General features: G+C 51.4%; 1 protein-coding gene across 1 annotated transcript in view; it reads right to left on the minus strand.

Annotated features, from left to right (window-relative positions):
- Window positions 1-26580, minus strand: part of WNT3A (Wnt family member 3A) — a 47017-nt gene that overhangs the window by 16470 nt on the left and 3967 nt on the right. The window contains exon 2 of the mRNA XM_032628329.1: window positions 11490-11731. Coding sequence (XP_032484220.1) covers window positions 11490-11731 — 242 coding nt within the window. The remainder of the gene's footprint in view (window positions 1-11489; window positions 11732-26580) is intronic.

The following is a 26580-nucleotide window of genomic DNA, read 5'->3' on the forward strand; positions in this document are numbered from 1 at the left end:
CCTGGGGCGCGAGGGGAGCTCGCTATTCACACGCTTTAACACAGCACTCCCGAGGGCGTGTGAATCGCCAGCAGCATTTTCACTTTTCTCTTGTGCTTAATCTTGTCGTCGTCGTGGGGATATTGTTTTCTGAGCCGGGCGCGGCAGGGTGTCGCCGGGGTCTCTCCTGGCCCCTTTACACACACCCCCAACTGGGGAGAGTTAATGATATACGGGGGAGGCCGCAGAGACAGTCAGAGCTCCCCAACCACCGTGAACCGAAACACTTTCCGATGAGGGTCAGGGGTTGCAACCTGGATTCAGGGATGCCGGTTCCCTCAAGGGCCCCTTCTTCTCTCTGACCCCTCCTGAGCCCTGTGGCTTGTGCCGTCCTGGCTGTCCTGCCCCGGCCCCGTGCCTGCACGCCGGCCCTCCGCAGATCAAGCCGGGACACACAAGGAGGTGGACAGACCACCCCCTGGAGCCTGGCCAAGGGAAGGGGCTCTGCTGGGGAGGGGACAGGCCATGCTGTCCCCCCTCCTGATCCTCCCCAGCCCAACCCCCAAGGAGAATGGGGAAGAAGGCAGGCAGACATAGGTGCTTGTCCCAGGGCTGTCCAAGGGCACAGGCGGAGGGCTGCGAGGGGATATGAGCACTGTCTGGGGAGCCAGAGAAGGCAACAGGCACCCGGAACACACTGGCGGAGACCTTGATTGACACCCACAGACCCTGCCCCTAGGGTAACCAGCCAGGACTCTGACATGATGTGCTTTGAGGGGTCAGCTAGGGTCCCCAGCTCAGCTGCCCAATGGGTGAGGTCCAAGTGCAGACCCCACAGTGAGAGTCAGCCCACTTCTACCAGCAGCAAGGCTCCCTCTGCCAATGGGGATGCCCCACCTGGAATGCAGATGTGCAGGCCCTGTGTCCTCCAGGTCCTGAGACCCCCGCAGGGGGTTTTGGAGGCACATATGCTGGAATCAGAGGCAGGGTTGAGTGGTTCCCCCAGTCTCTTCTTTAGGGAAGCCACGGTAGCCCAGGCTTGGGGGTGCCTGGGAAAGCCACTGCCAAGAGCACTATACCGAGGGCACTAAACTAGTGGATGGACACAGGCTGAGGTCCGGTTTCTAGAGGTCATTGATGATGAAGCTGGGGACCATGCCCCACCTGTTCGTGCTGACGTGCTGGGACACCAGTGGGAGAGGCATCAAGGGTCCTGCTCCCCTGACTCACCTCTTTATGGCCCCTTCCATTTCTGTAAGTTGCAAATGCCCCACCCAGCTGAGACCCAGGTCCCCCCAAAGTCATGTGCCACCCACAAACCCACTGGCCTGGACCTTGGACCAGCTGCACCCACTGTGCTTCCCTAGGGGCATGGCCCTGGCTCGGCTTCCTCCAGGAGTGTCTGCTAAGGCACTGAGGTCTGGGACCTGCCTTCCCTGCCTTTTGGCCTCCCCACCCCTTCACCTCACTGGGGGTCAAGAGTGGGTGTCGGGCAGCTCTCAGGGAAAGCAGGCGCTCCAGGTGTCCAGGGGCCTGCCTGGAGGGACAGATAAGCCGCAATCGTGTGCCAGCCTTCATGCACTCAAAATTCTTCAAATACTTTCTGGCTAATGCAGGTTCCATGGTTCTGCTGCTGTGGAAAGTGAGGGTGGAGGGGACTTCTTCCGAGCCCGGGCTCACCTCTGTCTCCCAACCCCATGTTCCTCGGTGGCAGCTTCTCAGGGGTCCACCAGCCCCCAGCCCCAGGCCAGGCAGATGGTGGTTTGTGTGTGTGTGTGAGCTGGAAGCAGGAGGCATGAGCACACGCTCTTTCCCTCTTATCCTCACCCCACACGCACACACTCGCACACCTCCACACGGGGCTGGGGCCCTCTGCTCAGCTGACAGTGTTAAGCTTTGTTCAACTAGGCCGCCTCAGCAGGGGTGGTCAAGCACCCCACGGACCTTGCCACAAAGCCTGAGTGACCTCTGACACGATTAGGGTCGCCCTGACCCTAATCCAATCAGATTGATTACTGTGAGTGTGGCCCGGTGGCCAGGCGGGGGCCTCCACAATGGCCTCCCAGAGCTGGCCTCTCTCTGGGGCACCTGGCAGGCTCCTTCCTCCTGGGCCATTCAGCTCTGCGCCACAATGAATCCGGCCATTTCTCAGCCCCGTGGCAAGCGATGGGGGAGAGAGGGCTTCCTCTTTCCCATTAGATGAAGTGGTGAGGGCGTATGGGAGCTGAGATGACTTTCATCCAGCTGAAAATGGAGGAGGGAGGGAGGGGCAGAGATCAGGTCAGGGGAGGGGGGAGCAGAGGGGGCAAAGGGCAGAGGAAGGAGCATGGACATGTGGGAGTGGACATGAAGGGGAGAACATGGGGGAGAGTGGACACGGGGGAGAGAGGACAAGAGGGGAGAGTGGACATTGGAAGGGTGGATATGGGGGCAAAGGGACTGGGACACCAAGGCCACACGAGGGTCCCAGAGGCCTGCTGGAGTCTTGGTTCCCCCGAGAGGCTTTCAAGGAAGTGAGGGAGTGCAGAGGAAGAGGGGGAACTCCCTGGGCCCCCAGCCCAGAAGTTAGTGACTTGTCTGTTCCTTGGGGCAGGCCCTGGGCGCCTGCAGCACCTGTTCTCACCTGGAGAGCCCCTACAGACACCACCACCCCCTCCACCACAGGCTGGCACATTCTTAGGAGTCCTGGCCCAGCCCCTTCTTTGTGCCTCAGTTTCTTTAACTTGTAACCATAGTGCTGGCTCATGAGATGGGTTCTAGGATTCAGTTTACTGCTGTGTGTAAAACACTTAACACACGGCTCCAAAAGCCCTGTATACATGTTTTAAAGAAAGAGAGAAAACGCTTTAAGATCCAGCTCAGACGCCCCCCTCCCCAGGGAAACCTGCCCACGTGGGCACCCTCAGGCATATGTGCTCGCCCTTCAGTCACTCACTCAGCACATCCTTATAAAGCACCCATTCTGTGCCAGAGCAAACCTTGGTACTGCCCTATGTGCCTGCTGTGTGAACCTGCTGCGCATGGCAGGGGGCCCCACACCAGACCTGAGATCACCCTGCAGGGCTCAGCTTTTGTCCCGGGAGAGTGATATTGAGGTTGGAGGCAGGAAACTAGGAGCTGCTCTGGAGGCCAGGAGCTGCCCCCCAGGTAGTTCCTGTGGGCTGAGAGCTAAAGATAAGAAGGATCTGGAGAGGATGAGGATTGCAAAAATGGGGCCCACAAAGACTGACCCCATCTCAGACTGTGGGGTCCAGTGAGGGGCAGGTGCAGGCAGCTCTGGACTGGCAGGGAAGGTCCATCTACAATGGCGATGTTGGAAAAGTCGCCTGGGAGAGAGCATGGCTGCTGTGGCACCCCGATGTGGGTAACACAGAAGGGAGTATGGGCAGGGGTCAAGAGGCAGGCCTCAGGGCCTCCACAGCTGTCCTGACTAGGGTGCTTGTGTGTTTGACCATAGCTGTAAGATTGCGGGTTTGAAGCTGAGCATGACAGGATCCTATGTCTGAACGTGCAGAAAAGGGACAAAGCCTGTGGGCCTGTGAGGGTGATGCTGTGCCCCAGGGGTCTCCAAGGCAGGTTCACATATCCCTAGGGGTGCATAGGTCGGCATGGGTGATTCCAAGGCAACCTCACTGGCATTGTTGCTTCTTCTCCCGCCTCCCCTTCTAGGACCACCCATCTCCCACTTGACCCATGAAGAGACTCCCAGTTTTCCTGGCACATGTTCAGCCCTGGTACCATCTATAAAGACTGGGACACCAAGCTCTGTGTAAATCAGGTGTTTCCAATTTCTTGTTTCAGAATGAAAGAGGACCCAATTGAATGATGAGCTGACAAATTTTTAAAACTTTTTGATAATATATCACTGTGAGAGTTTTGGCACAGGTAACTCAGAAAAAATTCAAAGAATCAAGAGACATTATATCAAAACTCTCCCTTTTATCTGTTTATTTTTCTGAAGGATGATCCTCATGCCTAGATCTTTAAATTTTAAGAACAGAATGGGCCCCAAAAGCTGCTCCTCTAAGATCAGGAAGAAATCAGGGGCACCTGCTCTGCTCACTGCTATTCATCATTTCCTGGAGGCTCCAGCCAGGGCAACTGAGCAAGAAAAAAATAAATAAATAAAGAGTGTCCAGACGAGAGAAAACTGTCTCTATTAGCAAATGACATGAAAATTCTAAGGAATGCATGAAACATCTATTAGAATTGATAAACCTTCAGCAAGGTTATAGAGTATGAGATCAATATTTGAAAATCAACCATGTTGCTATACACTAGCAATGAACAATGCAAAAATGAGATTAAGAAAACAGTTCCATTTATAATAGCATCAAAAAGAAAAAAATGCTTAGGAATAAATAGAAGATTTGTATGCTGAAAACTGCAAAATGTCATTGGAAGACGTTAAAGACCTAAATAAACGGAAAGACATTCCGTGTTTATGAATCAGAAGACTTCAAATTGTTAAGATGGCAATATTCCTCTAAGCGATCTGCAGATTCAATGCAATCTCTAAAAAACCAAGTTTTTTTTTTTTTTTTTGCAGAAATTGATGAGCTGATCCTAAAATCCCTTTATAAGGAGCCCCAAGAAACTGAAAGAAGCTTGGAAAAGCAGAACATAGTTGGAGGACTCACACTGCCCTGTTTTCAAACTTACTACAGGGCCACAGAAGTCAAGACAGTGTGGCCTGGGCATAGGACAGACATGTGAACCAATGGGGTAGAAGAGAGCCCAGAAATAAATCCACATTTCCTTCTCTGGCTTCCAGGTGGGGCCTGACCCCACCTGACACAGCCTTCCTCCACCACCAGGATGGCAGCCGTGTCAGGTGTACAGGCTTCTGCCTTCTTCCCGAAATCCCTGACACTTCTTCTTACTTAGGAGTATGGGAACCCTAGACACCCGCATCAGGCTCTGGAGCCAGGAACCCAGATGGCACCATGATCCTGTCTGGGCCCTCCCGGGCATGGTGAAATTGATGGGCATACCTCCCTGACCATGGCACAGCATGGGACCCTGCACCACACACACACTACACACCACACACACATGTACATAAATGCACACACGTACTACACACAAATATGCACACGCAAAAACGTGAACACATACGTGTTCAAACACACAAGTACACACTTGTACACATGCATACACACACATGCACACACAACCCACAGATGACCCCACACGCGCAGGCACCACACACACAATCATGCACATGCATGCACACACACACTTGCACACACTCACACACACATGCCCCCACACTCAATGTGTCACATCACCCTGTGGCCCTAACTTCTCCCACACATGTCGGTGGCCATCCCCGCAGGAGCTGATGTATAATTACCCCAGCCAGTAGCTCTGTGAAGTTGGCTGTGGCAATTATTCTCCCATTTTATAGATGGGGACGCTAGTGCTCCAGGAAGTGAGCTGACTTGCTTGTCAATGTCACATGACATGACTCTCCTCTGCCCCTTCTTGCCCCTAGAGAATACAGACCAACCTTGAGGGGCATGACCATGACTGCCTGATGTCGGAGAGCCCCGACCCCTTGAACAAACACCACCGGGCCCCACCTGCCCTTAATGCAATGCTCAGTTGCACTCTCAGGACCTCTGCCCACAGTATGCCAGCAGTCTCAGGGCCTGGTGTGTCTTCCTCCCAGACATCTTTTGTTCTTCCTTCCTCTGCATTCTGGCTGCCAGGTCTGAGCAAGGCCATTTGTTCCTCCCATACGTACAGGCCAAGTGCTGGCAAGACAGACAGGGCAGCTGGGGTGGGCCTCACAGTACTCATGGGGTGGTTGATGGATGTGATGGTAAAGGACTGAGGACAACGGGCAGCAAGATGTGATACCGGGTGACAGGGATAGAGAGGGTCAGCATGGGGGATGCTACATGACACAGGAGACAAGGTGGCATTTAGAAGGAGACTGAGGGAAATGGGCAGGGAATCACACACAAGGCAGAGAAAAGAGCAATGGCAGAGGGATATGCAAAAACAAAGGTGGAGATAGAACTGTACTCAGTGTTTGGGAGGCAGCCAAGAGGCCAGTGGGGCTGGACAGGGGCACAGGGAGGATGAAGAGGAGGAGGGAAAAGAGGCAGCAGGGCCAGAGGATTCGAGAGAGCTGGGAGCCCTGGAGGGCCCAAGTGAAGGAGGGGTGTGGTTGACACAGCTCTTTTGGCCTCAGGGACATTGGGAATGGGACTGAACGGTTGTATAGGAGCCACTTTGATGATGCACGGTTTCAGGGTGGCTGGGCTTGGTGGTAAATGGTTGGATTCAGGAATGACTCTGAAGGTACTGTTGATGGGACTTGCAACGGAGAGGAATCATGGGTGACTCCAAGTAACAGAAGGATGGGGCTTCCCTTTACAAGATGGGAAAGCAGGTGTGTGGAAGAGGTGGTACATGGCCTTGGCCATCCTGTCACCAATGCCCCTTGGGACTACAGGGCCCCCAGCAGATCTTTGCTGATGTGACCCACCCTACCTTTGTCCTAGTAGCCTTCCTTTGGCATCCTCTCTTCTTATGTCTTCTGTGGCCTACTCTCGCTACTGACAGCATGTTCAGCTGTGGCCCCTGGGGACCCACCTTAGGCATCAAATCTCTGTTGGCCCATCCTAGATTGGATGGCAGTTCCATAGGTGGCCACACCAATGAATGTCCCGTCCTTAATGCTCATTTCCCAAGGTGACCTTAACATGCTATCAAGGGTGGAGTCTGTGTCCCCTACCCTAAAATCTGGGTGGGCCTTTGTAACTGCCTTGACCAACAGAATGTGGCACTGCCCAGCCTTTGAGGCTAGGTCTCAAAAGATGATACAAAGTGGCATCAGCAAAATGGCAGAGTGGGGGCCTTTTTCTTGTTGTTGTTGTTATCCCAGGATATTAAGGAAATCTCTGCCAAACCACTAGCTGACTCTAAGCTAAAGAAACAGACTTCAGAGAACCACACATGACATAGAATGCAGTAATTAAAAATAGTTTAGAAAAGGCACTAAACAAACAAGCAACAACAACCCATAGTAACAACAACAGACCCTGAAGAGGAAGAAGAATCTAATCTCCTGAGTTACCATATTATAATATTCAAAAACTCCACATTTCAACAAAAAATTACTAGGCATGAAAAGAAACAAGAAAGTATGGCCCACCCATAGGAAAAGGAAAATTAAATTAACAGAAACTATCTCTGAGGAAGCACAAATACTGAACATACTAGACAATGACTCTAAATCAACTGTCCTAAATGTTCTCAGAGAGATAAAGGAAACCAGGAGAAAAGTTTCTCAACAAAGAGAGACTGTCAGTAAAGAGACAGAAATTATAAACAGAATCTAAATAAAATTTGTGGAGCTGAAAAGTACAATAACTGAAATGAAATGTTCACTTGAAGTTTTCAACAGAGTTGAGCAGGCAAAAGAAAGAATCAGTGAACTTGAAGAGAGTTTAACTGAAATTATACAGTCTGGGAGAAGGAAGAAAAAACAATGAAGAAAAATGAACAGACCTGTGGGACACCATCAAATGTAGCAACAAACACATTGTGGGAGTCCCAGAAGAAGACAATAGAGAGAAAGGAGCAGAAAGAATCTATTTAAAGAAATAATGGCCAAAAGTTCCAAATTTGATTTTAAAAAAATCTCAAAGACTCAAGATACTCCCAAGAAGCTCGACAAACTTCAAGTTGGATAAACATAGAGAGCTTCACACTGAGACATTTTAATCAAACTATCAAATGGTAGAGACAAAGAGAGAATCTTGAAAGCAGCAAGAGTTATTCATCATGTAAAAAGGATCCTCAATAAGACTAACAGCCAATTTCTCATCAGAGACTAATAAGGCCAGAAGGCAGTGGGATGATATATTTAAAGTGCTGAAAGAAAAACACTGTCATCCAAGAATTCTACATCTGGCAAAACTATCTTTCAAAAATGAAGGACTAACCTAGAGGAAATGGAGAAAGTCCTAGAAACACACAAACTACCAAAACTGACACAAGAAGAAATAGAAAATCTGAAAAGACCTATAACAAGTAAAGAGATTGAATTAGAAATGAAAAACCTCCCAGCAAAGAAGAATTTCACTAGTGAATTGTAACAAACGTTTAAAGAGGAGTAGGCACCAATCATTCTCAAACTCTTACCAAAAAAATGGAAAAGGAGGGGACACTTCCTACCTCATTCTATGAGGTCAGCATTATCCTGATACCAAAACCAGACAAAGGCACTACAAGAAAAGAAACTATGGGCTAATATTTCTTATGAATATTGATGCAAAAGTCCTCAGAAAAATACTTTCAAACTAAGTCCTCCAGCATATTAGAAGGATTATATACCATGACCAAGAGGGGTTTATCCCAAGAATGCAAGGGTGGTTCAATGGATGAAAATCAACCAATAATAATATGCCACATTAATAGAATGAAGGTGAAACCACATGATCATCTTAATTGATTCAGAAAAAACATTTGATGTAATCTAACACCCTTTTCATGATACAAACACGCAACAGATTAGGAATAGAAGGGAATTTCCTCAACCTGATAAAGGGCAGTTATGAAAATCCCACAGCTAACATCATATACTCAATGGTGAGAGATTGAAAGCTTTCCCCCTAAGATCAGGAAGAAGACAAGGGTGCCCACTCTCACTACTCCTATTCAACATAGTACTGAAAGTGCTAGCCAGAGCAATTAGGCAAGAAAAAGAAATAAAAGGATTCCAAATTGGAAAGGAAGAAGCAAAAATGTTTCTATTCACAGATGACATGATCTCATATATAAAAAATCCTAAAGAATCCACACAAAACTCTTAGAACTAATGAAACAATTAAGCAAATTTGCAGAATACAGGATCAAAGCACAAAAATAAATTGTACTTCTACACATAATCAGTGAACAATCTGAAAAGGCAATTAATAAAATAATATTTCATTTATAATAGCATCAAAAAGAATAAAAATGCTTAGGAATGCATTAACCAAAGATGTACAAGACCTGTTCACTAAAAACTACAAAATACTGCTGAAAAATTAAGGAAGACCTAAATAAGTGGAAGACATCCCATGTTCATGGATTAGAGGACTTAATACTGTTAAGATGGCAATACTTCTCAAAGATTCAATGTAATCTCCATAAAAAAGTGAGAGAGTGGCGTGGACAAATATACACTACCAAATGTAAAACCGATAGCTAGTGGGAAGCAGCCGCATAGCACAAGGAGATCAGCTCAGTGTTTTGTGACCACCTAGAGGGGTGGGATAGGGAGGGTGGGAGGGAGGGAGACGCAAGAGGGAGGAGATATGGGGATATATGTATATGTATAGCTGATTCACTTTGTTGTAAAGCAGAAACTAACACACCATTGTAAAGCAATTATACTCCAATAGAGATGTTTAAAAACAAATTCCAACTGCCTTTTTTTCAGAAATGGAAAAACCATCCTAAAATTCATATGGAATTGCAAGGGATCCCAAAAAAGCCAAAACAATCTTGTAAAACAAAAATTAAGTTGGAGGACTTATACTTCCTAACTCTAAAACATACTACAAAACTACAGAAAACATGATAGTGTGATATTGGCAGAATGACAGGCATATCGACAAATGGAATGCAATTGAAAGTCCAGAAATAAACCCAGACATCTATGGACAATTGATTTTTGACAAGAGTGCCAGGACCATTCAATGAGGGAAAGACTAGTCTTTGGAACAGATGGTGCTGAGATAACTGGTTTCCCACGTGCAAAAGAATGAAGCTGGACCCTTACCTCTCACCATATACAAAAAATAACTAAAAACAGATCAAAGACCTAAATGTAAGAAGTAAAACTGTAAAACTCTTAGAAGAAAACACAGGTGTAAATCTTAGCAACCTTAGATTAGGCAATGCTTTCTTTGATATGACATCTAAATAGGTAAATTGAATCTCACCAAAATTATAACTTCTGTGCATCAAAGGACACTGTCACAAAACTGAAAAGACAATCGATACAAGGGAGAAAATATTTGCAAATTGTATTTCTGATAAGTATCTAGTGTCTAGAATATATAAAGAACTCTGACAACTCGACAACAAAAAGACAAACAACCCAATTAAAAACTGGGCGAAGGACTTGCATAGACATTTCTCCAAAGAAGACATTCAGATGTTCAACAAGCCCATGAAAAGATGTTCAACATCATTAGCCATCAGGGACGTGCAAGTAAAAATTACAATGAGACATCACTTCGCTTCCACTGGGAGGGCTAAAGGAAAAAACAGACAAAGAATAACAAACATTGGCAAAAATGTGGAGAAATTGGAACCCTCATGTACTGCTGGTGGGGATATAAAATGGTGCAGCTGCTGCGGAAAACAGTTTGGTAATTCCTCAAAACACAGAATTACTATATGACTGAGCAATTCCACTTCTAGGAGTATACCCAGAAGAATTGAAAACAGGTATTCAAACAGATACTTGTAAAAAGTGCTCATATCAACATTATTCACAATAGCCAAAAAAGGTTGGAAACAACGCAAGTGTCCATCAACAGATGAATGGGTAAACAGAAGGTGATCCATCCATACAATAGAATATAATTCAGCCATAAAAAGGAATAAAGTGCTGAAACATGCTACAGGTGGATAAATCTTGAAAACATTTTGCTCAGTGAAAGTAGCCTTTCTCCCTCTTTCTCTCTCTTTTTCTCTCTCCCTCCTTCTCCTCCCACTTGCTGGAGGGCCTGTCCACTATATTTAAGGGAACCCAGGTCACGTGAAGAGGCTACTTGTGGGTGTTCCTGCTGACCGCAGCATTGGCCACCAGATATGTAAGAGAAATGAGGACCAGCAGAGGTGCAGAGACCAGCCCTGCCTACTGCATCTGTCTACATCTGCAGATGTTGGGACATATAACACATGATTAATATTGTTTAAACTACTAGGTTTTGTGAAAGTTTGCTCTTCACCGTAAGTTAACCAATACCCAGCACTCCCAATCCTCCTCTCCTTCCCAAAATAAACCCCTGGCTCCATGACCCTGAATAACTTCTGCTGTGTGCCTCTGTGATCTCCAACCCTCTCCCTTTCTGTGTTTTTTGTTTGTTTTTATATTTTCTCTCTAAGACCTGCCTGAAGTCCTGGCTCCTGCAGGAAACCTGCAATGGTTAATCTTGTCCCCGCGGAACTACGTAATCGCTTTTGGGAAAGGGGAAGCAGGAGGAATCTCTGCGTGATCTTACATCCTTCCCAGTGTCAGGAGCACCCTCCAGAGTGGGTGAGCATTGGAAAGGACCCACATGGGAGATGCTTATGGTAATGAGGTCTGTGCAGCACTGCCCCCTCTGCTGGAAGTGCCGTTCCCACACTTGAGCATAGGTGAGACACGAAGGCAGAGGGGAATGTAGTGGCTTGTGCCCACCCTCACTGAGGGGGAAGCTGGCTTGGACCCTGCTGCACGCACATCCCTGGGCTGCCACCTCTGCCTGAAAAGCCATGACGGGTGCCACGTGTACCTTTGTCCAGCACAGGGCCAAAGATGGCCAGGCTGTTGTTGACAGTGGTGCAATTCCACCGGCGGCCACGGAACTGGTGTTGGCACTCCTGGATGCTGATCTTGATGCCCTCTGCCACACTGGGCATGATCTCTACGTAGTTCCGGCAGAAACGCAGCTGCTTGGGGACCAGGCCTGGGATGCTGGCGCAGAGGATGGGCTGCGTCCCCAGAGATGAGTACTGGGGCCCGACAGCCAGGGACCTGGGGGAGGAGGAAAAGGGGGCCTGGTTAGTAAGAGGGGTGCACTGCTGGCCCATGAAACAGGAGCAGGAGCCAGGCTTGCCTTAGTGTGAACCTTCTTTGGAGGATGCACACAGGCCCTTTCCTTCCAGACGCTTGTGCATTCCAGGGCAAGGTGTGCTTCTACCGTGCAGGAAGCCTGTCCCTAACCTGTACCTGAGGCTTAGCACAAAACATCAAGATGTGCACGTGGATTGACAGAAAGTAAATCAAGGAAGCGGTGGAGGCCTGCCTGCTTCTCTGCGCAGCTGCAGGCGTCCCCCGTTCTGTTGGGGTGGAGACAGTAGCACCCTGAAACTGTTCAGGAGCGCAGAGGACGGAACTCGAGGATACAGTGTGTTGCTGGGTCAGCACAGAGAGGAGCGGCTGGGTCTGTGGTAAGAGGGAGGAGGGCCACTTCTGGAGCAGCGGCGAGATGGGGTACAGCAGTGGCTAAATCACATGCGTGAAAATCACCGCTGAACTCATACCGACCGTGCCAGCCGGCTTTTGGCTATTTACCCAACAGATATAACAGCATATGTCCACAATAAGATGTGCTCAAGAATATTCACAGGGCTGTGATCATCAGAGAAAAACTTGGAAACCACCCAAGTATGCATCCATAGAAGTGTGGATGAACAGACAGTGTTTACTCTTGCAGTGGAGTTCTCCTTGGAAACAGAGAGGAGTGGACAACTGATGCAAAGGGCAGGGATGTCCCTGGCAGGGTGCTGAAGAGAGGCCTGACCCAGTGTGGGTGACCACGACTCCTCTGATGGGGACCAAGGCCAGGCAACACTGTGGATGGGGACAGAAATCAGGGTAGTTTCCTCATTCATAGGGAGGACTGGCCTGACCTGAAGACAGCATGAGAGAATGTTTCTCAGTCTGTGCTTTGCAAAATTGTTCCCACTCACCACACATGCCTATGTAATTTAAAGTAAGCAAAATGACAATAAATGAGAGAAAAATTTGGTTTCTCCGTCACACCAGCTACACATGGCCTGTGGCTACCACATTGGATGGTTAGATATTTCAGTCACTGTGGAAAGTTCTACTGGACCATACTGGTCTAGGGTGAAGGAAGCGCTCTGTGTTTGATGGAGGTGTTGGTTACACATGTGTTTATGTGCCAAAACTAACTGAAATGGGGTCATTTTACTATATGTGATTACACCTTGATTTAAGAGGAAGAACCACCAGGTCCTTTTTGGAGCAGAGGGGAAAGACCTTCTCCAATCCCATGGTGACATGTTGTTATATCTGCCCATCCCAATGGATGACCCACAGTCCTGTCACCTGTGGATGCATCTGTCTCTGTAGTGGGTTGATGGGCTCTTGCTGGCAGAGCTCTGCTTGATTCCTCTGCGTCTCAGTGCTTCCTTCACCCCTGGGTGGGTGTTCCATGTGAATGACTGTGCGGCCACTGCTACTCTTCAGGGCCGGCTGTGGAAGCCTGCCCCCCCATCAACCGCTGATATCACAAAGGCTCTTCAGCTCTTGGAAGGGGCTATGAAGACCCTTAGGGTGGTAGGAGAAGACCAAAGCATGGGAGGCCCCACAGATCTAGGAGGGTAACTGGGAGTGGGGTGGTTCCAGGGAAACAGCATTCTGTGCCTTCTTACCTAGTCCCCAGAGATCTGTGGACTCTCTTAGCACAGAGAGGTACAGATGCTACCCACGCTCACCCAGGCCTTTGGCCTCTGCGCTCTCTCCTCCTCAGGGAGCCGGGTCTCCTCCTCCCTGTGGGGTGTCGGGTGTGGTGTGTCCCAGGCCCAGAGTGGCCCCTCTGCCTGACAGGGTGCTTCCTGCTTATCTGGTAGCTTTCTCTGGTGGGATCCAGGTGGAAATGTCTGTTTCCCCTTCCTTTGTTTGGTGGGGAAACCAAGGCAATGGCAGCTTTATAAACGTTTCAGCTGCCCCCCCCCCCAGGAGGTTCCTCTTGTTTGGCACCTCCTCTCCCCTGGGAGGGCTAAGCGCCCCTGAGAAGGTGGGACAAAGGTTTCTGTGTCCCTCAGCAAGCCACACACCTGCATTAAGATGCTGACTTTCAGGAAGTCCTACTCTGAGTCTAACCCAGTTCCATTCAGCTGTGGTGAGAATGGTAGGAAACAGGATCACTGTCTCTCAGAGCAACAAACCCACTCTCTGGAAATACACATCACATCCTAACATGTTTCCCTCTTCGCCTTCAAAATCTTCAGAGGCTGCCTTACCTTAAGGCACAAAACCCATGCCCTTCAGTACCTGGAGATGCCTCATTGGATGACCCAGAGAGAACATTTCCTCACTGCACAGTCCTGTGAGAATCTGGATCTGTCCAGCTACTCCTCTCACACCCTGTGAGCTCCCTGCTCCTGTCACACCAGCCTCCCCGCACACTTCCTGTCTCCACCCATCTCTCAGCTGACGTGGGGCTTCGTCCCATGCATCTCCGTGGCCACACGGAGTCCCTGGTATCCCCCACAGTCCCCCTGCCCTTCTGTGTGAGGGCCACCCTCTACGCCTCGCCTTGGCAGCATTTATGTAGTTCTGTATTCAGTTAGCTGGTTGGGAGAGGGCAACTTCTCCTTGAAGTCCTGAACACAGGGTTTCCATGTATGGTATCCTCTCATCCCGTACCCTCCTGCCCACCATTTCTGGGCAACCATGCAGCCCTCGTCCTCTGCTTGCTCTCCCTTCCTGATCAAGTGCATCTCTCAAGAATTAAAACCTGTCTTTCCCCAGGGACTGTCCATGACACCTTGCAGTCAGGTGTTCAAGTGAAGCTGAGCCTTCTTTTAATGAGTGGCCAGCCCTAGAGTGTCCGTTCCTGGGGAAGGCCTGAAGCCTCCAGACCAGACTCCTGGCCTCCTGGGTCCCTCCCACATCCATGCTCCAATATCTGATCCCCCTCCCTGGGCACACTCCCCATCCTGTCCATCCTCATGACTTGATGAGCCAAAGACCAGCCATGACCTCGTGCCAGATATCACGGACGTCCCCATGCCACTGCCTGAGTCAGTATTCCCAAGTGGCATTCGACTGTGGGGCTGGCTCATTCCCTTGCTTGTTCCTTTACTACCTGCAGAGCCTACTGGGTGCTGGGTGCCCGGCCAGGCCTGACCCTCCCCAGCTCTCTCTCACACCCACCCCACAGTCTGTCAGAAAGTCCAGCCCTCTGCTTTCACCCAGCTGTGAGGTCTTTCCTCTCTAGGAAGTATTTTGTGATCTGAGCCTCGCTCTCCTGCACCCTGTCCTGCACAGATGGCTCTGAGTGGAGACCACAGGGGGCTGCTCTGCTGCTTCTCTGGGACCCCTGGGCTGCCCTAGGTGCTTAGCTTCCTGATGGACAGGCTGAATGCACGGATGGGAGGGTGGGAGGGAAGCTGGCCCTTGGACTGAGAGGTGGCATGCAGGCCAAGGTCAGCAGTCTGCTCTTGGAGGCACCCAGTGGGCAGGGTAAGGATTTCAGGGTGGAGAAGATGGGCCAGCTCTGCCCACTCCAGGCTGAGGTCGGATGTCCAGGACGGGTTGGTGGTGGGCAGCGGGGGAGGTAGGCCGTGTCTAACTTGCGTGCCCACTGCCACTCTCAGCCCATGCTTTTGTGGAGAACCTCCCACCTGTAAATCAGAGGGCAAAACTCCCTGGGCCCCAGTCCTCCTCCAGAACATCATCACCTCCACTTCCTACCCAACTTACTCCAGCCAGTTTCTACACCCTTCCACCCGCTGAGACATCCCATCCCAGCCCCAGTGACCACTCTGCCTATATCGGCACATGTGGCTGGCCTCCGACTGCCCTTGGCTGAGGTCGGCTATCTGTTTCCACCATGTGGTACCCCTCACGGTGACCCTGAATTTCCCCGCCTCCCACCTTTGCCCAGCATTATCCCCCCACTCCACTCGGCATGAACAGGATGTAACGTGGAACTGGCAGCACAAGAGTTTGGGATGACATCTTCTGTAAAGAGTGGAGAGGCTCATGCGGAAGGGTCACGGGAACTGAGTAGCCTTGTGAAGACAGCAGGTGGAACACAGGGCAGGAGCTGGATTGGGGGAGAATCAGGACTCTGGCTCAGGATCCCTCAGCAGCTTCTATGGCACCTCCCATAGTTCAAAGTCCATCTCTGGCTAGCCTGGTTGGTCACTCACCAGGCTCCTTCTGTCTCAGGCCAAGAAAGGGCTGCCGTGGCCAGTCCTGGAGGCCTCGATGGAGTGCCAGGCCAGAGATGTGGCTGTGGGGGCCAGGCTAGTGGTTTTCAATCTTCTCCAGTTCCCTGGAGCACACAGGAGCCCCAGCAGAGGTGCCTCAGAGGCTGGCAGGTGAGGTGGGGCTGGAACCAACTGTCCCAGTTTGCCTGGGACTAGGGGTTTCCATTTGGAAGCAGGGATGAGCTGTCACTCCAGGCGAGGCTGCCCTGACAGGCTGTGGCTCTTGCACTCCGTGAGCCAGGGTACTTCACATCTATCTGTGCCGCATTTTGATGCTCCACATGGGATGTGATTTGTAAACAAATGTTGAACTCTAGTTAATGATGAGCCAGCCAAAGTGTTCAGGGAAAGAGTGGATTGAGGGCACATAAAACATGAGATGAACAGGTGGGTGAACAGAGGGATGCTTAGGTATGGAATACACTGGGTCAGGTAAAATGTGAGTTGTGGGTACATAGATGTTCTCCGTCGACGTCCTGCGTCTTTTCTGGATGTTTGAACATTTCCTGATGGAACATTGGGGTAAGGTTTGACCTTCATGGCTCCGGTCATGGAGCCTTTCTGAAGGGCCTGGCTCCTGAGGTTCATGGGGGTTCTCTCCTTCTTCTCTTCTGTTGCTGGCAGCCTGGCTCGAACTGGAGAAGGGACGAAGAGGGTCCGTCAGAAGGCAAATCCACTCAGTTGATTTCTTTTTACTGGCAGAATGTACTCGGAGACTCAGAGCAAGTGGAAAAAGAAGGGGTCACTCAATTCAGACAGAAAGAGAAAGAAGACTCAGTCTCTCTTGGTCCTCACCATTCCCAAGGTGCCGGTCCCTCTGCCAGACGCCAGAGGCCAGGACCCATTCTGAGTGGGGGTTGAGTTGCGCATCCCCAGAACCCCATCACCACCCACAGAAAGCATAGAGCCTGCCCCCACCTCGGCCCCTCCCCACCTCCCTTCACGCCGCCGCGCCGCAGCTCCAGGGAAAGCAGAGTGGGACTTTCAAGTTCACAGCTTCTCCCCAGGCTCATTCCGAGGTTGGGGTGCTGAGTCGGCTCCCCTACCCCTGTCTCCTCCCAGACCTCCTCCCAGCCAGGCCCCGTATGACCACCTCCGAGAGCACGGCCAGAGTACTGGCAGCCAGCTCCCAGCCCAGATGCCACTCCAGCTGTTCTGGCCTCCACCAAGCCTGACTGGATCCCTCTCCCACCCGCTCTGGACCTGGCGGACCCTTTAGTTCCTTGAATTATTTCCAGAAAGTTTCCTCTGTTCCAGAGCTGGGCAACCAAGAGGATCTGGGTGATGCAGACCCTGCCCAAGGAGGGCAGAGAGTTGGGGGGGGGGTGGTCCTGTCAGACACAGGAGGGTCCAGTGTGTGGGAGAAAGTGGGCAGGGAAGGGTCAAGGGGGCCCAACTCAGGTCACTGAATCTTGCTGGGCCTTGAAGGATAAACTGGTTCATAAGAAGTTCATATTAAAGATCCAAACTGTGTTCACTGACCTTATTGTGGTAATAATTTGGAAATTTATACATCACTATTCCATGTAAATACATCAAATAATTATGTTGTACACCTTAACCTTATACAATGTTATATGTCAGTTATATCTCCATAAAGCTGGAAAAAAATTCCAAACTGGACATATGTTATCTCCTTACCACCCCCAGGATTCCAATTTCTAATCTGAGAAGAAGGTAGCTGCCCGCAGTCAATTAATACCTGGAAAACCAAGATCTGTAACTCCTTCCTCCCATGCCCTTCCAGGAGGAAGTGGAGGGTGCACTGGCCTGGGGCTGGGGGCTGGACAGGATGTTGGGGAGCATCCAGGACTCTGGGCCCCAGACCCCAGGGATAACCACGTACTGTCCTGTCTAAGGGTCTTGCCAGGGACCAGAGACAGCCTAGTGGGAGAGGAATGCTGTAAACTGGAAAGTGCTGCAACTACAGAGCACCACCATCTTGGTGTTCTACGCCTCCCCAAGTTCTCAGAGTGCATAAAATGCAACGACACCAAATGCGACCTGGGCTCCCAAGTCAGATCCTAGAACAGAGAAAGGGCATCCATGGAGAGACTGGTGAAGTCAGCCTGTGTTTGGCTGTGCACTAGCGTGGTCTCCATCCTGATAATTGTGTAAGATGTGACCACTAGGGGAAGTGGGTTTGGCCGGCACAAACTCTCTGCACTACAGTCAAGTCATCATCCCAGACCAAGTGGAGAAGAAAGAAACAGTTACAAGAAAACAAGCAGACTGACACAGGGTTACAACAGGGAACAACTTGTGATTCAGGGCTGTGTGTTTCTTTACTGAGCCTACATGACGGGCTGAGAGCTCAATGGCATTTTGTAATCTCTGAACAAACTGTCATCTGAGACGAAAGTATCTGTTTTCTTCTGGTGACAGCATCTCAGAAGCCACAAATGCTGCTGCAGTTTGTCACCTCCATTCATAATTGAAGGTGAGTTCAACTGCTGTTAGTGGTGGGTACAAATAAAGATGTCATTTTCTTGTCCCAGGGGCCTGGCATCCAGAGGGGGACATCTAAGGAGCATTTGGGAGGGGACGTGGTTTGGGCGGATGGGACAGAGGGCGGCTATGCACCCCTGGAAGGAGGTGGCTACTCTCCTGTTCTCCCACCCACCAAGCCCAGATTCTGATATGGCATCAAGAGTGCCCACCTTCCTGTCCAGAACTCTTAACGTAGACAGATCACACTTGCTATATCTGCAGGACCTGCAGTGGACAGCAGACATAAATCAGGGCCACCAAGCTGAGTTAATCTATCTACATGCATGCTTTCAAAGCAGAGCCTCCAGCTGGTAGCAGAAGTTGGAGACATCAGCAGCGTCTGAAGCTGGTGCTGGCTCTGAGATGAAGGGGCTGTGTTCTAGGACCAGAAAGTGGCCTCGAGGAGCTGAGAACCACCCTTGGCAGGTAGCCGCAAGTACATGGGGACTGCAGGGACCAGAATTTAACAGCTGGGTGAGGTTGGGAGCACATTCTTCCCCAGACTGGTCAACACTTTGATTTTGGCCGCTAGAGACCCTGAACAGGGAACCCAGACAAGCTGCGCAGACTTCCGACCTGCAGAGCCGTGAACTCTGTGAATGCACAGGTAATATTTGAAGCCGTAACTCTGGTCATTTGTCATGCAGTGAAGACTGAATATTCCCCATCTCCCTCCTCTGCTCATGCTGGCTCTTTTCTCTCATCCTCCAAGCTGCTCAGGCCAGAAGGAACTGAACCTCGCAAGGAGGTGGCCCCTCCCTGTGTAGCCCAAGGGTCTGCCACCTTCAAGGGCTGGTTACCACAGCCTTCAGACAGCTCTTCCCTCCCTCCCCCTCCTCTGCTTGTGTCCCCAGCACCACCCCTCCTCAGGGACCAGTGCCTCTCTCTTGGAGGCTGGTTACTTCCCCCTTCAAAGCCCCTGGCATCACTTCTGCCACCACCTGCCATTAGCCACTGCCTAGCTACTTAACTGGCCTACCTGCTCCATCACCATCACCTGTGTGGTCCTGGCTCTGGCCCTGCCCACTATATGACTCTCTCCAACCTACACAACCTGGTAGGTGGAACCCCGGGGAATCTCTTGGACCAAGAATCTGGGGCTAGAGGAAGACACCTGACCAACGTCAACGAGTTAACATGGCAGGATGGGGTTTTGGCAGGTTGGCTTCCCCAGGCCCCCCCTTTCTAATATGCTATTATGCTCTTAAAATGTATTAAATACCAGTACATACAAGATAACATTTATGAACAATTATCTTGGTCAGTGTGGGCCACCACAGCAAAGAGTACAGATAGGATGGCTGAAACAACACACATTCATTTCTCACGGCCCTGGAGGCTGGAAGTCTGAGATGAGGGTGCAGGCATGGTGGGGTTCTGGCGAAGGGTTCCTGGTTCACAGATGGCCCCCTTCTCGCTGTGTCCTCATATAGCAGAGAACTCTAGTGTCTTCTCCTCTTCTTTTAAGGACACTATTTCCATCATGGGGGCTCCACCTTCATGACCTCATCTAACCCTAATCCCCTCCCGAAGGCCCCACCTCCTAACACCATCACATTGGGTGTCAGGGATTCAACATATAAATCTGGAGGAACATGAACATGACAGAGAGTAAGATAAACATCATATTAATAAACAAATCCCACACAGACAACACTAAACCCAAAGACACAGAACACTATTGGTCTCCCTGATTCAATATGACCCTGTTTCCAACACAGAACAATCACTGAAGGGCGATGTGTGTGGTGGCTCCAGTCTGTCCCCTGGCTGGTCAACTTTGCCTGTTACTTTGGACCCTTTGCACCTTGGTTTCCCCAGCTATCATGCCAGGTAGCTGGGTGACAGGTGGGTCCTCTTAAGGTGGCCCCTGGGCAGGCAACATGTGCACCACAGAACCTGTCAGCAATGCAAGTCCCAAGGCGGTGCCCTCCCAGACCTGCTGAATCAGAAACCCGGGGCTAGTGCCCTGTTTTGTTTTTTTGCAGTACGCGGGCCTCTCACTGCTGTGGCCTCTCCCGCTGCAGAGCACAGGCTCTGGACACGCAGGCTCAGCGGCCACAGCTCACGGGCCCAGCCACTCCGCGGCACGTGGGATCCTCCCGGACTGGGGCACGAACCTGCGTCCCCTGCATCGGCAGGCGGACTCTCAACCACTGCGCCACCAGGGAAGCCCTAGTGCCCTGTTTTGACAGGCCCTTCAGTGGGTTCTGATGCTTGCTGGTGTTTGAAAACCACCAATTCTGGGATCACTGAAGGTAAGCCCAGCTTTGAGTCCTGGGACTTTGAGTCGAAGGAGCCTCCCAAGGCTTCAAGTCCAAACCCTTTGGTCTGGCAGTCAAGGTTTTCCTTTGGTTTCTGCTTCTGAATCCCAAGGCTTCCAGAAACTTCCAGTGCTGCTCTTTGAGAACACGAGATCTGTTATAGAGGCAGGGGAGAGCGCACTCAGCCAGGCTCAGGACGTGAGCCCCCGCCCTCCACAGCCCCATCTGTCTGCATGGGGCTGGCCACTTGCTTCCCTCCAGTCCAGTGTCCCAGAGCCAGCAATAAGCAGGGGCCGGACCCCACATCTCTCTTCCAGAGGTGGTGAAGATCCTAAAAAGAGCAAACTGGTGACAGACGAAGGAAGCAGCAATAGTGAACATTCCAGAAGTGTTGTGGTGGGAAGGGGGATGTTGAGGCAGGGAATGGACTGCCTGTTTCCAAACCCTGAGGAGGCAAAGTCATGGTCTTCTGTCCAGTGCTGCTAAGAGGGGTTCTCTGGAGGGGTAACAAGCGTGGACCAGGCCTCATTAACCTCCCAGGAACCCACTCTGAGCTCTCACCTGCGTGTCTGGGGCTTCAGGTTAATTTTCCAATCTCCCCCTCAGCCTCTCACATGCTTGACAGGTGTGCAAACTGGGGACCAGATGGAGATGGAAGGGGCCTGACTTAGGGCCACTCACAGGAGGGATGGTGGTGTTCAGGTGAGCGCTGGGGGTGAGAATCCCATAATCAGTCACCCCTCCTTTACCCTCGGACCCATGTATTGGGTCACCGTGAGGTCCTGACCTTGCCTTGGGATCACCATGCATCTCCCCCTCCTCACGGCCATCGCCAATGCAGGATGTTCTACCAACAATGACCTCAGGGGTCGCTGGCCCTGCCTTAATGGGCGAAAGCTGTGTCCTGTGGCCTCAGGGAAAGCCAGGCAGGAGGGGGGTGTGCTGCCCTTCCCTTGGGGCGGTGGGCCTGGGGGCCTGGGAACCACAGGGGCATGAAGGCCCTGCCCAGCCTGCGGGCAGAGGCCAAGAGGCCAGCCTGCCCTCACTGCACCCATTTCCTTCACCCTGCACTTGGCCACCACAGTTCACCCTATGAGGAATTTGTTCCATTTCCCTTGTTGCTGCCAACCCTGAAGTGCAGGCTGGCAACCAGGAAACACTCACACCCTCATCTTCAGCCGCCCCCTGGCTGGGAGCTAGAATTTTAAATGCTCAACTGGATGTCACATCGGATGTCCCGAAGGCCCCTAAAAACCAGATCATCCCAAACTGAATGCACCCTTCCCTGCGCAGATATGGGAGGACCCCCCCCACCTCCTCTGAGCCCCGAGCCTTTACCCCAAATTCCAACTCTGGAGAGATCCTCCTTGCAGGGCCATCCATACAGCAGAAAGGGCCAATGATCAGGCAAGCAGATTACAGCACGCTCACACCACAGGCCTGAGTAACTGCTAGCACCATCGCTGAGAAGGCCCCACAAATGCAAAATGTTTAATGGGAGATGGCACACCCTAGAAAACAGACCACGATCTTCTCTGCATACTGTTATTACGATCAGGAAAAATGTGTGAATGAAATAAGAACCTAAAGTGAGGAAAATGCCTGTATTAAGTTGGTAAGTTGATGAACTTTTATTTCCAGGTTTTTGTGAATGCTATTGTTGGTTAATTTTTTAGTAATATTTTTTTTCTCGGTGGGGGTACTATTTTCAACCCAAAGCAACCACGTGTGCAGTTTGCAAAGTGGCTCCTAGACTCCGGTTCCAGCCTGTGGCTGGGGCCACGTGAGCCACGGCTGCCTCCTGAAAGTACTAATGGTTTTTCTCCCTCCTCCCTGGTTCGCTCCTGTTGAGGACTGCGCTGTTGCACTGTTGAAAGGCCAGGCGCCTTGCCAGGCAGTCTTACTCAAGATAGAGCAAAGGCGCTGGCTGTGACATGCAGGGGAAGGAGGCCACTCAGGACCCAGCCTGGGCCAGCTTTGCCCCAACCTGAGCTGACGGCCTTCACTCAAGCGGATTTTACCGTAAATGTGCTGCGAAACCAGAGGACAGATGGCTCTTCTTGTGGACAGAGGCTGGGGGCAAAGGCAGGACCTGGAGCAGGCGCCAGCAGCCCGCCCCTGCCTGGCTCCTCTGGGGGTGGATCCTCAACCGGAGAGGCTAAGTGCCTGTGCACCGTTACCTGGCAGATCTTAACGGAGTCATAGGCTCTTAGTTTTCTTGAGTCCTGGTTTGATTTCTTTTTGCAAGACCAGCAAACACAGGGTACCTGTGCACTGTGGGCACAGCTCTGCCCTTGCCTGTGGCTGTGCGCATTTTGGAGGGAGAGCTGGGACTTCACAGCAATTCTCAAAGAGAGAGGGGTTCTGGGGAGAGGACAGCTTGGCTGGGCCTGGAGGGCAGGATGTGGTCACCAGCTGTATTATTCACTGAATTAACTGTTTTTGCCCTTCCTTCCTGGGCCTCAGTTTCTCCGTCTGTCTAAGGAGGTGCTGGACCACATTCTATCAGAGGCTCCTGGAGGGGAAGTGAGCAATGGGCATGGCAGTTTCATTCACACCTTGGCGGGGCTGGGGCACATTCTGTCCACACGTCATCCGGGGCCACCTCTCCAGGAAGTGCTCTGTGCTCCCAGCCCTGCTAGCCGCCCTCTCTGGACCCTGCTGAAGCTTGCCACTCCTCATGCACAACCTCCCATGTCTGAGCCATGAGGGGCCGCTCCCAGAGAGCAAGGCCACATCTTCTCTTGTCCTTCGAAGGCACAGATCTCTGCTCAGTCCTCATCTGGGGGCCCCTGTTCTGCACTCTGCCTGCAGGGCCTCTGCTGAGGAGGACCCTGGCTGGTCTCATGGGTCTTCCCCTTGGTGACACATGAGGATTCTAGAGTGCCTGTCCTGTCCCAAATTGCTGTTTTCTAAGGTCAGGGCCTCTCCACAGCTGGACCAGGTTGCTGTCCTGAGACCAGAGGCCTTGAGTGTGGGGCTGGTTGCCCTGTGGGTTGATGGCTACCCAGCTTGATGGGTAGGCTCTGTCCTTTCTGGATGGAGCTGTCCAGGAGGCTTACAGGACCCAGACTCCTCCAGGGGTGCTCACCTGCCCCAGAGCCCTCCAGCTTCTGCCTTCTCTTTCTACCCACTGTGGCGTCTCCGAGAAAAGCCCACATGCCTCCATGCTCTCTCTCTCTCCTGCCTGGAAGACCCCTCCCCAGGAGCTGGAACACCTTTGGCGATAGGAGGGCCCATGGGGAGGGGTCCCAGGATCTGGGTCCCTGGTGTTGGGGGCCATCTCTTCCCAGCCCCTGGGCTGCATGGCCCTGCCTGCAGCCCTCCCAGCACCCCCTCCTGCCCCAACGGGCCGAGCCGGGATTACTGACACATACTTTGCGCAAGTCCCAGCAGGCGGGCAGAGGCTCCCGTGCCCGCGGCCATGCATTTGCCCGCTTCCCTGGGCGGCAGCGGCACGTTTTGTCGGGGATGGAATGTGGAAGCACCAAAGTGTGAGACACCTCCAGGGTGTCACCTGGAGAGGCTGGGAGGGAGACCGAGGCAGAGCTGCTCTGGTGCATGGTGGGGACCCAGCCCCAGAGCCGGGGCTCAGTCAGGGGGATTGTAAAAACAGTCAGCTGTGTCCTCATGTCCCCAAGCACAGGCCACCTGATAATTTCTTTTTTTCACAGGAAAGATTCCATCCATTCATTCCTTCATTCATTTGTTCAACCAAATCTTATCTAGGAGCTACAAGGGGTGAAGGGTCAAGAGGGGAGGAAGGAGAACAAATACCCCATGGGCTTTCACAGCCTGGTGATATAGGTGCCGTCCTTGTGACAATTCTACAAAGGGAAGGACAGGTTCCCCTGAGATCAGGCAGCCTGGCCGGAGTCAGAGCCTTATTCTCTGTCTCTTCATGTCACCCCACAGTGTCCAGCCCAGCCAGGTGAGGAGTGAGGAGGCGGGTATCGTCAGGTCCAGGACCAGCTGAGCGAGGCTAGGGGCAAGTGTGATGTGATGTAGGTGCACGAGGTGGGGAGGGCATGCTGCTGGGGGGTTGCGGGTAAAGGCATGCCAGGATGGGTTCATCGATTGCTGTGTAACTGTGAACCAAACTACCCCAGCTGTGCCTGGTAGAGTCTAGGGGACTTAACCAGGAAGACTGTTAGCTGCAGTGCTGACTACGGTGGGGGTGGGGGGAGGATGTGGGCCTTGTAAACCTCGGATTCTCAGCCGCTGACGTGTCCATGGGAACCCTCCACCCAAAGCAGGCTGCTCCTTCCTCAGCCTCTGTTTCTACCTCTCCAGGGACGGGCAGCTCACCACCACCACTCTCAGACCCAGGAAGCCTTTCCTATACTGAGCCAAAATCTGCCTCTTGGTCACCTGTAGCCTCTGCTCCCAGCCTTTGCTGGAGCCACACAGAAGTTCAGTCCTCCTTCCCCGAGAGCCTCTCACACACTGAACAGCAGTGGGGGTCTTCCCCTGACACTTCTCAACAATGGGTGGCTCAAGTCCTTCAACTACACTTAAAAGGGGCAAATACAAACTCTGGCATTTGGTTCCACAGCGCAAATGGCAAGTGCTGGGTGGCAAAGCCTTGAGGGGACGTGGTCCATATGGATGATCCCAGACTTGGGCATAGCAGGGGTTGCCTACCGTGGGGGGCTTTGGCTTCTCAAACTAGCTAGAGAACTTGGTTTGGTTTTTTTTTTTTTAAATTTCTCACCAATTCTTATAGATTACATTAAAATGCTGCACAAAATTATACATTTAAAAAACTGCCATGACTGTTCCCAAACACCTATTTTCAACTTCCGTTCTTATTTCTTCACGGACAACCATCCATGGATGGGCTCTGGTCTGTGGACCACATTTTGAGTATAACTGATACTTTCATGGACAGGCGGTACATCCAAGCCCTGCTTTCCCTGTCCTGGGCCACACCTGCAGGATGGTGGCAGAGCCCCTCTGGAACAAGGCAATTCCTATTCCTGCAGGCTGGAGATTTGTAATTGGGACCCACCGTGGAAAGTGTGGTTTTACAACCCTTCCAGACTGTATTCCTCCTCAACTGTATTTATTCACCCTCTTCCCTGTCACAAAGAATTCCAGCAGGCTTGTGCAAATAAAACAAAATCATTTTTTAAAAAAATGACAAGAAGCCCAGTAAAATGCAGGGTTAGCCAGCTTGGGAGAAGCTGCTGCACCTGAGCCCCAGACAGAGTCCCAAGTGTTTAGGTGGCCAAGTCAGAGAGAGCTGGATGTGAGAGGTGAGTGATGCTTTTGTGCTCTGGAAGGAGCGTGTGCCGTGGTGGGCTGTCAAGGAATCAAGATGATGGGTATTGAACTTGGTGGTACAAAACAAGTTTTCTGACCACATATGTTTTACCTATGGTTGTTTCTAACATTGCTCCTCAAGAAAAGGATGTGCATTGGTGGTTCTGTGGAGGAACATGGTTCCCAGCGCCCTGAGATCCTACAACGCTGGGGGTGTCGAACTGGTGTCTGGATTTCTCTAGTTTCATAGGCTAGCCACTACCATCACCAGCCTCAGAGCTGCAGAGAGAGGCAGAGAGAGCTAGAGACAGAGACACAGAGAGACAGAGACAGAGGTAGAGAGGGATAAATACAGACAGAGAGACAGAGACAGACAGGGACAGACAGACACACAGAGAGACAGAGAGATAGGCAGAAACAGACAGGTAGAGAGACACAGAGAGAGAGAGAAACATAGAGAGAGAGGGACAGGCAAACAGGGCAGAGTGAGAAGGAAGGACTGGAGGGAGGGACAGGGCTGCCCTGGGGAGGGACTCGCAGTGGTGCAGGCTCACAGAGGCAGGGCAGCTCAGAAAGTCTTGCTTGCTTGGGCCCTGCCTGCCTGAGAAGCCTCAGA

This window comes from Phocoena sinus, chromosome 3, assembly GCF_008692025.1.
Source record: "Phocoena sinus isolate mPhoSin1 chromosome 3, mPhoSin1.pri, whole genome shotgun sequence".
Lineage (NCBI taxonomy): Eukaryota > Metazoa > Chordata > Mammalia > Artiodactyla > Phocoenidae > Phocoena > Phocoena sinus.